Source organism: Cicer arietinum, chromosome 4 (assembly GCF_000331145.2).
Source record: "Cicer arietinum cultivar CDC Frontier isolate Library 1 chromosome 4, Cicar.CDCFrontier_v2.0, whole genome shotgun sequence".
Taxonomy (NCBI): domain Eukaryota; kingdom Viridiplantae; phylum Streptophyta; class Magnoliopsida; order Fabales; family Fabaceae; genus Cicer; species Cicer arietinum.
Genome location: NC_021163.2, coordinates 58,817,466 through 58,828,069, shown reverse-complemented (window position 1 = coordinate 58,828,069; position 10,604 = coordinate 58,817,466). Strand labels below are relative to the sequence as shown.

Genomic DNA, 10,604 nt, shown 5'->3' with positions numbered 1-10,604 from the left:
CCTGCTGTGATACCCTTTGTAACAGAAAACACTGGAAAAAGGCTATCAAGCTTAACTGGACGAGGATCATATTTACCAAGCACTCCAGCAGCAGTGTCAATAATGACCTCTCCATCTTTGTAGGCACATACCTTTCAAGATATTGAGGAAACTTATTAAAACAATTAAAATGTACTTCATTTACTTGTTGAGCATCAAATGCAATGGCAGCAACATTATATGTGAACAAATGGAAAACTTCATAATTTTCACGCAAATCATTAATAATTTAAGTAAATTTGTGATATACAACCCAGGTCTAGTCCAGTGTAGTAAAGCTAACTGTGCATAAGGAAATATAATTAACAATTATAAATGCATAGGAAAAACCAAAACAATCTCAAGCTTTAGTATATCAAGGATTTATAAAAGAAACACACACCTGGATTCCAAGTATCTTATCAATATTTCCCAGCTCAATTAAAAGTTGCCTCAGCTTGGCTTCAACATCAGAATGGACTGGTGAATCAAAAACCCATCTATCATTTACCGATGGTCCTCTATTAATGTACCTGAAGTCCAACTCAAATCAGCTATAGGTCAAACAAGCAATGTAGAATACACTGATAATTAAAAAATTAAAAAACAAAACCAAAAGACGCACCCACTCAAAACAGATTCTGCAAATGGCTTCATTATGTCCATATATACTATGTGAACGTCCATGCTGGAAGAAAGCCCTACATCCAAATCAGTCAAGTAAATAAGGTTGTAGAACGAATAAGTATTACAATGGCACCACAATGCGAAATAACAGACCTCTTAGAAGATTAAGAACCCGTCCAAATATTACAATATCACCAGGAAATGCATCAACCTGAAAAAAGTTATAAAAATTATGACTGTAACTGACATACTATCAGCTTCATAAATTTGGAATAGCAAAAGACAATGCAAGTATATATATTCGAACTCACAGGATTGAAGCGTTTCATTTCTTTTTTGTCAAGGTTCATTTTCTCCTGTATAACCTTCATATTTTTGTTTCTTTGATTCTCTAGAGATTTTAATGTTTCCTTAGCATCAGGAAAATAGATCAGAATTAGATTAAATTAAACATCAAAAAGAGTAAAGAATATGATACTTTCTGGAGCTTGAGGCATACTTACTATGGATTCTTTTGCTGGTGTTGTTGCTCGGAAAAATATAGCTGTGACCTCCATTGCCTGCTCTGGCATGTCCAGACGCAGCTTAAGCCCCATTTCTGCAAAGGCGGACAGAAGGGCCACATGGTCCCCCTATAATAAAAAGGTTGACAAGCTCAATCATCATTTAGAAATATCTTTTGGAAATTAGAGCAACAGTTAAGTACAAAAAACTTATACCGATAATGACAATCCTAAAGAAATTGTCATACAAAAGTTAAAAATGGTTCTAAAAGCCGAAAGGAAATAGACAAAGTAAAAAATTAGGATTGTTTGTTCCTAAATCATAGACACTTGGCTATTAGGAACTGTCTAACTTGACTTCCATGAATTAACAAAAGCACCCAAAAAAAAGCTTATTCTGTTTGGCGGGGATAGGAAAAGGCATTTACATCTCTAGCAAACCCATTTAGACCCCAACTTGCTTTAGGGAAGCAAGCTTAGCTCAACTCGACATCCACCAGTACGATCAATTCAGCTTCTCAATGAAAATTGGAGGTCACGAAGACCAAAGTACAGTGCAATTTGTGAAAAAGTGATTTCAACATCATGGAAAAATTAATCAACCAAATTTTTTAAAGTATTATTACTAACACTAATATGTAGGGCCAAATAAATTTATCAAAGAACATTATCACAATATATCAGTTAATATGATTAAGCTACACTACTAACAGCTCAAGTAAGAGTCTGGTAAATAACCTTCATATTCTGAGATGTTATGCTCAAGAAAACAGCAACAACAGATGCTATGAAAAAACATAAAAGCCAGCACCGACCTCAACAGATGCCAAAAACATCTTTGCAAGTGCTTGCTTAATGGTGTTTGAAAGTTTCTTCGTAAGCCCAAAGTCGAGTAAAATGGGACGATGTGGAGATTCCTTGCTCACAAGAAAATTTCCTAAAATTATTTAAGTTAGAGAACCATTTCCATGAGTACATGGAATAATTGGAAAATTATAACAGAAAGTTGTTAATAAAATTTCTACAATAAATTGAAAAATGTTGTACATAAAACATTATAGACTTGTGCTCATGCATACACAGGCACAAAAATATAACATACACACACAGAGATGGACAGTATACCTGGATGAGGATCACCGTTAAAAAACCCATCAACATATATTTGATGGGCATAGGCACGAGTAATCTCCTCAACAATCTTTTGATTATTCACTCCATATGCTTCTAGAGCTTCTAAATCATTCAACCGAATTCCATCCATGTACTCTAAAACAAGGACCTTTTCTGTAGCCTGTCATTGGAAGCAACCAGATTATATAAATATGATAAACTCCAAAAGGAAAAGAAAATATAATACAGAAGAATACACGGAACAACATTTCATTTTGAACCACATAAATATTAAGGTACCAATAGGCATACTAATATATACATGCACAGGAAGGAAAACACTATACTTATCCATTGGATGGAAACTGCACTTAGAAAAGGTGTCGCATAACATAACTACCGAGGGCAAAAATGTTTAACTACAATTCACATTGCTATGGGACCGTGTAGAGAAATATGTAAATTTAGGTCACTTCAACTCTCACATGAATAAATATAAATGTCTAATCAGGTCTGGGGTTGAGAATGATTGGCATCATGTCGTCATATTAAGATAATAAAGACTGAAAATTATGATTATAAGGGATCACTTGTTTCACACACTTTTTCCTTAGTACTCTAAGATGCCTCAAACGACACTGATTTCACTCGTTTTCGTTCAGTTTGCTACGCCGTCGTCACTATTTCTGACGACTTTTCCGGCAAACGACCACCCTTCGCTCCTTCAAAGAAACACCAAGCGTTTCTATTCATCTTCCTCCGCCGCCGCTGCTCGTTTCTATTTGTATTCATCCACCGCTGCTGCCGCCATGGTTGTTCACGCAAAGGATGAATCCTACCTAGCCGCCTCAATCCCTAAGCGCGTCCGTATCTTCGAATCGATTCAGGAGGAGCAGCAGATTCGCCTGCTTTCCCCATCTCCAGATCTGATTAAGGCAACACTTCTTGATGGAAACGTGAAGGAAGGAAAGAAACGGCAAACTACTCATTTGGACGTTGCTCGTGAAATGATAGAGCAGAGCCCATTCCTATCATGAAATCTCAAAGAATTTGGCCAATAATGCTCTTAGGTAAATTGTGTTCTTTGGGATATGACTCGTCCTATTGAAGAGGATTCTCAACTTCAGATCTTTAGGTTTGATGCTGATGAAGGACGTGACACTTTTTGGCATTCTAGTGCTCACATTCTTGGCCAGTCACATGAGACGGAGTATGGATGCAAGATTTGCATTGGGCCGTGTACTACAAGAGGAGAGGGATTCTATTATGATACTTTTTGTGGTGACTCGGGATTAAATGATGATTACTTTAAACTAATTGAGGCTGGGGCATTGAAGGCAGTTGCGAAAAAACAACCGTTTGAGCAGTTTGTGATAACTCTCGCTGAAGTGAGGGAGTGTGCTCCTGGTATGATGAGGAAGATGTCGCAGTTTCCTAGCAGGCTGTTTGCGATTCTTATGAAAATGCTTTTGGATATTGAGGATGATCCAGCTTGGCACACTGCGGAGACTGAGGATGAAGATGCTGGTGAAACTAGCAATTATAGTGTTGGACAAGAATGTTTGGATAGGTTATCTACATCTTTGGGAGGAAATACAATTGTCCCTGTTGCTTCTAAACAATTACTTGCATATTTGGCTGCACCCGAGGGAGTGTGCTCCTGGTATGATGAGGAAGATGTCGCAGTTTCCTAGCAGGTTGTTTGCGATTCTTATGAAAATGCTTTTGGATATTGAGGATGATCCAGCTTGGCACACTGCGGAGACTGTTGGACAGGAATGTTTGGATAGGTTATCTACATCTTTGGGAGGAAATACGATTGTCCCTGTTGCTTCTAAACAATTACTTGCATATTTGGCTGCACCTGAGTGGCAAAAACGTCTTGCTGCATTGATTGCACTTGCTCAGATAGCTGAAGGATGCTCAAAGGTCATGATAAAGAATTTGGAGCAAGTGGTGGCTATGGTATTGAATTCATTTCCTGATCAGCATCCTCATGTAAGGTGGGCAGCTATTAATGCAATTGGGCAACTGTCTACTGATTTGGGTCCATATTTGCAAGTTCAATATCATCAAGGGGTGTTGCCAGCCCTAGCTGCTGCGATGGATGATTTTCAGAATCCTCGTGTAGAGACTCATGCTGCTTCAGCTCTGCTCAACTTCAGCGAGAATTGCACACCAGATATTTTAACACCATACTTGGATGGAATAGTTAGCAAACTGCTTGTACTTCTTCAGAATGGTAAACAAATGGTGCAAGAGGGAGCTTTAACTGCTTTGGCATCAGTTGCTGATTCATCTCAGGATCACTTTCAAAAATACTATGATGCTTTCATACCGTACCTGAAGGCTATATGGTCAATGCAACTGATAAGTCCACTTGTAGAGGAGGTCAAAGGTATCTGGTTCCACAATCGTTTACGACGTGACCTTTCTCAGTTTGTCTTGCCTCGGTTCGACAATCGTTTAGGACGCGACCTTTCTCAGTTTGAATTTTGATCAACGAAAATATGTGCCCTTGTTCAAACAGTCGTTATCTCTCCTGTTTTTGATGCGCTTTCTCACTCCATTGACCGATCATGGCTTTGCTTCGTTAGAGTTGCACTGCTTCTTCTTTGGTGTTTGTCATGCAATTTAGTTCTTACTAATAGATTATAACAATGGCTTTTATTCTCATCGACTTTTATTCTCATCGACGATCATTCTGGTGGTGTCTCATTTTCCCACATATCAATCATATTAGTGATGACTTCTTCTTCCGTTGATAGTTATTTTGACGGTGTCTTTTATTTTCATGACTCACTTTATCTTGACAATTTGTCCCAGATACATTGGCTCCATCTTTGTCACAGATATACTAACATTGCCTTTCTCTACCTGAAACATGACTCTGTTTCCTTGAAGCAAATTCAAGTTTTAATATTTTGAGTCTCTGTTATTATTGGTTTGAAACTTCAAAATGCAGTTTTTTAGAAGAACAAAGCTTGTTTTTTTCAATTGTTTGCCATGAATTTCTCTCAGGCTGATAATCAATCAGGTTATCTGGCTAGGCTATATTTATAGCAATTCTCTCTGACTTCACATGCATCTCTGAGTTGCCTTTCCATCTTTTTTATTATTTTGTGGAGCAAAACATTGTTTTCTTGTAGCAATCTAAAGCTTAGTAAGTTTTAGCTTGAGGGGGAGTTTTAGAATATTAGAAAATATCTTACATTTTTTATATTATATTAGAGTATCTTGAGTTATTTTCTATGGTCAATTTATAATCATAGAGATATCTAAGAATATCTCTAATTATTATTATGATTTATTCCTGATTTAGGATTGAGTCTATGTTTTTCTATAAATAGATATTAGTATTGAGTCTTTTGTAATAAAGGTAGCATAAAACTATTATCAATAATATTCAAACTCTTATTATTTTCTCTTCTCCTTTTCTCTAAAATCCCACAACTTCAAAAATAATAGACTACAAAAATTATGATTATAAGGGATCACTTGTTTCACACACTTTTTCCTTAGTACTCTAAGTTGCCTCCACTATAATGTCACCTTTATGAGTAAATAACTCAATCATATAATATTATAGAAGACAAGAGTACCTGAATTACATCCGGGATTAAAACATCCACTCTATTGGGATTCAAATTTCCATCATGTTTGTTTCTGCAGCCAAGATTTTTTGCCACAGTCCTGGTGTTTTCTACAGAAAAAGAAGTGTTAGTAAGAGACACGGATGAAAAATGAAGGAGAAGATATCCTTCAAACCAAAGGCACAAATACACAAATTTCAAAATGAAACAATTGTGAGTAAATAGTCCATTAACTTTTCAACATATCAGTTAAAGAAATCCCTAAAAGAAACTGTGATAAACACCAATGACAGAGAACACGCAAAGACATTTCCAACCTTGACAGAACTAGGTAAACATAAAGTCTTGAAAATCCAAGCAACTAGCTCCAACAAAATATACCGAAGACATATTCAGGAACAAATTTGGTTTTACAACATAATAATTTGGAGAAGACCAGAAAGTTACCGGCTTCAAGATTGAAGTCAAGTTCTTTTGGAGCTTCTTTGCACCATTCATCAATCATAGGATTGAAGTTGTATTGTGGCTCAGCCCATGCAATCCAGTCAACAATTGACTTTGCATTTTTTAAGTCCTGAAAACAATGTAGGTCAAAAAATTATTTGAAAGCCTCCAGTGACCTTAATATCCATATATCCTGAAGGATAAAACAAGCAAAACCTCCAGTATGACTGTATTGATGCCATCATGTTGAACTTTGACAACCACTTCCTGTCCATTGAGCAGAGTTGCACGGTGGACTTGGGCTATCTGTTTAAAATGTGCAGCTTAGATTCAAATGAATCAAGTCACTCAAGGAAATACATTTAATTATAGAGATTCTTAACTGAAGTTAAAAAAAATTCATCTAGCAGCAAAAATATCTTCATGATCTTACTGATGCTGTTGCCAAAGGTTTATTGACAAAATCCGAAAAGAGCTCATCCATTGATTTTCCCAACTCTTTCTGTATGGTGCCATAGACCTTCAAATATAAAAACTACATTGAGAAGTCTGTAGTGGTGGCAACTCAAGAAAAATATGAAATTCTCATGTAGGTTGTTAGCATATGATAGCTCTTATTCTTGTTCATGGATTGCGAATTTCATTTTCAACAGAAGAAGTGTGAATTTGGCTAACAGTAAAATATGCAGTCAAATCCTATACTAGCCATGTAAAAAACAAAAATCATTTCTAATGCTAAAAAATATGAGGGATTTTTTTTTTCTTGAAACCTTGTCATGTAAATCATCCCCCAAAAGCATTTTTTCCTTTAACTACAGAATAGTAATTGTTTAAATCGAAATTTTTTAGAAAACCTCTTCCAAGGGTCGAGGAGGAAGGGAGTCCTGCAACTGCCTCAAATTATTTATATAAGGTGCAGGAAGAACATCAGCACGCGTTGACATATATTGCCCAAGTTTCACCCACAAGCCTTCCATCTCTATTATCAATTTCAAAATTCGTTTAGCATTCCTCTCATGAGCCTTCTCCCACAGTACATGTTGTTTAGATTTGCTAATCCATTTCTCTCGTTGTTGTACACCCTATAAACACAAATACAAGAAAGTAAGAAGTTCAATAGATTTATTTTTTAATAAAATAAAATCTGAGCAACAAACCAGCTCACCTTATAATCTAGGTATACTAATATGGCCATTGCAAATACTCTAATACGTCTTCTGTAAAGGTTCCCCAACCCCATTCTGACGGGCACACTACAACATGAAATAACGGGTACAATTAATTTAAGAACAAATGTACAGATATGGCAGAGTGACTACTTTGTAACATATATATTTGCACCAAATCAAGAACCAAGAAAGTCATTGATAGGTAATAACACATTAGAAAATCACTAAGAAAGAATCAAAACAATATTCAATTAAAAAATGCAGTTTATGGCATCCAGAGAATAACAAACGTTGTAAACTCTCAAGTTTTTCAAAGTATTATAACAAGTTGATGAATGGAGAAAATAATTCAACTAAAATACAGAGAACAGCAGAATAGTGCAATACTTGCTAGTAAGCAGGTTGCACAAAACAACTCTGCGATTATTATATTAAACATCTCAAATATAAATGAGACAATGCAAATTATATTTTTTTATGTGAGATATAAAAATATTCACTGGTCTTCACCTAACAACTAAACAAAAGCTTTTGGGACATGATACCGGAGCCTTTATGACCATGTGTTTTAAAGTTCAATTCTTGATTCCCTCATTCCTCTATATAAAGGTTGAGTTTCAGCAGGTGGTTAGAAATTTAGAATGAACGTGTACATTATCGCCGCTTCCATTAGACATTGACCGAGTGTTCAGGAGTTTGATCTTTGCCACCCATTATAATATTCTATTAAATAAAAGGTTAAGTTCAAGCACAAACTAGGGTGGACCTAAGCATTGTCCCTGCTTCAAACCAAATGGTATTTCCTGTGAGAGAAAATGACATTACAAGCATATTCTAAACTAATTTTAATTTTAATGCCAAAGGCAGGGACTTCTTATTCCCCTACATCCATAATACTCCGGTATACTATAGTTCCATCCCAAAATACCATCACCAAACACCTCCTAATAGATGTAAATCAATGTCATTGAAACATATACTGTTCCTAACAATAGCATTGGAAATATTCAACAGGCAAAGTAGGCAGAGAAAAAAGTGAATGAACCTGGCTTTTGAATTAAAAGTATATAAAGCACAAGTAAATATAACGAGAAACTGTAGATTAATCATTGGTCTCAGGCAGGTCTAGAGGAAAATCAAATAACCCATCCATAATAACTCAGTGACATGCTAAGCTGACCATAATTTATGTTCAAGAAGACATATGCTGAGAGGGACTTAGTGAAAGTTAATCAGGAAATTCCAAGAACCCCAAAAAAACGTTAATCATTGAATCAAACTTAAGTCTAGTAGAATACTCCTTCCAGAATTAAATAATAACAAAATTGATATTTGAAAAGCTGATCTATTTGGTTTAAAATTAAGATCAAATACATCAATTTTTTGGGTTTGTAGACGAAATAGCAAGCACGATCAGCATATAACACACGCAAAGTGGAGATCTTAGTTCGAACCTGGGTCAGCACGGAAAATATTTAGTCTAGCAATATTGACATTGTCAGTTGAGCTAGGCCTTACATACATACATCAACTTTTCGTTTATTTTTCATTCCAAAGGTAGTGACTCTTAATCTAAGGTTCTATTTTCAGCTAGTCCCACTACTAATATCCATAAATGGACACTTTTGGAACAAACACCTTAGGACACCCACTTACAGTAGGGTCATTTCATTTCTCAACTTAAATTTGGCGTGTTTCACCAATAAACTCTTTGAAACAAAAAAAAAACACACACACATATTTAACTTTACATCAAAAATAGAGAAATTAACTGCGATGAAGAAAAATCCACATCGGTTACAAGTAAAGTGACGAAAATAACGATGATGAAAGCAAGGCAAAAAACGATATAGTAATATCAACTAACAATACAATCCAACGTAAATGATGATGAAATTTCATATCAAAATTTAGAAAATGAACACGAGGAATGAAATTCAATGAATGAACAGAGAACAATAAACACAGTGAAAATTTATGAATTTTGATTATAATTGGAAACCAATAGTTCGAAATTGAAATTGAGATTTATCGTTTGGGTGAAGAATCGAAGAAGAGTGGGAGAGCGTTATTACCTGAGGCTTTGGAGAAGATGAGTAACTGATTGGACAAGAAAGAAACTGTGCTCTGTGAAAAAGAGTCGCAACTAGAAAAGTTATGAATATGAATAGATAGTAATTATCACATGATAATGAAATTAATTTTCATATAGTAAATGATTATCGAGACAATAATTATAACCGATCGACTTTGTCAAAAATTTAATTAATGTATACACACATCTCATAAATTAAATGTCATGTTTTTAACATTTGAGTTTCTTCCATTCTTAAAGAAATATTAATTGCTTTGATTTCAACGACACGAATATGAAAATATAGACTATAAACTACTTTTTTACATCAATGATTAATTAGAGATTAATTTTCATATTTAATTGTATTTTTTAATTGCATAACGATTGTGATTAATTATGTAGGTAAAGTAGTTTTACAAAACAGTACACATCCATTAATTTTTAAGATAAATTTCATTTAAAACATAGTCTTATTAATTATACTTAATGGACTAGTTAAATAGTATTAAATTCAATAAATCAATGTATATTATTAGAAAAAATAATACTCTCTATCTTCTAAGTGACTTATTTGCAACAATAAAATTGTCTTAGAATAAATGATTAACGATAATTTAATAAAAATTATATTATTTCTCTTTTATTTATATATTTTTAATATTTATAAAATAATTAAATAATTGATTATTATATAATAGAAGGAATAAATGTTTTATTGGTATTTTAAATTAACAATTATTTTGAAATCGAAAAAAAGTACAAATCTGATATTTAATATGAAGTGGAAGGAATATAAATTAAAGGCTAAATTACATTCGTGGTCCCTTAACTTAATTTCAGGTAACGTTTTAGTCCTTTATCTTTTTTTTTCCCAACTTGGTCCTTTATTTTAATTTTAAGTGACAATTTGATATTTTATGTTTTAAAATTTCAACAATAATATCCTTTTTTATACAAAAATTCAAAAAAAATTTCAATTAAAACTCATAAAATTAATTATATTCTTCAATATAATACAAATTTCATCAAATTTGTAACGCAAATCTTCAAATAAACTCAT

The 10,604-nt window shown here is 34.1% G+C and overlaps 1 protein-coding gene across 1 annotated transcript in view; it reads right to left on the bottom strand.

The window, feature by feature from the left end:
- Positions 1-9,702, bottom strand: part of LOC101504060 (uncharacterized) — a 16,519-nt gene extending 6,817 nt beyond the window's left edge. The window contains exons 1-15 of the mRNA XM_004498491.4: positions 9,543-9,702; positions 7,464-7,551; positions 7,153-7,380; positions 6,732-6,818; positions 6,515-6,604; positions 6,302-6,428; positions 5,864-5,964; positions 2,274-2,442; positions 1,964-2,085; positions 1,149-1,277; positions 957-1,055; positions 799-856; positions 644-719; positions 422-551; positions 1-131 (exon numbers count right to left, since the gene is read on the bottom strand). Coding sequence (XP_004498548.1) covers positions 1-131; positions 422-551; positions 644-719; positions 799-856; positions 957-1,055; positions 1,149-1,277; positions 1,964-2,085; positions 2,274-2,442; positions 5,864-5,964; positions 6,302-6,428; positions 6,515-6,604; positions 6,732-6,818; positions 7,153-7,380; positions 7,464-7,538 — 1,622 coding nt within the window. The 5' untranslated portion in view covers positions 7,539-7,551; positions 9,543-9,702. The remainder of the gene's footprint in view (positions 132-421; positions 552-643; positions 720-798; positions 857-956; positions 1,056-1,148; positions 1,278-1,963; positions 2,086-2,273; positions 2,443-5,863; positions 5,965-6,301; positions 6,429-6,514; positions 6,605-6,731; positions 6,819-7,152; positions 7,381-7,463; positions 7,552-9,542) is intronic.
- Between the last annotated feature and the right edge of the window lie 902 nt (positions 9,703-10,604).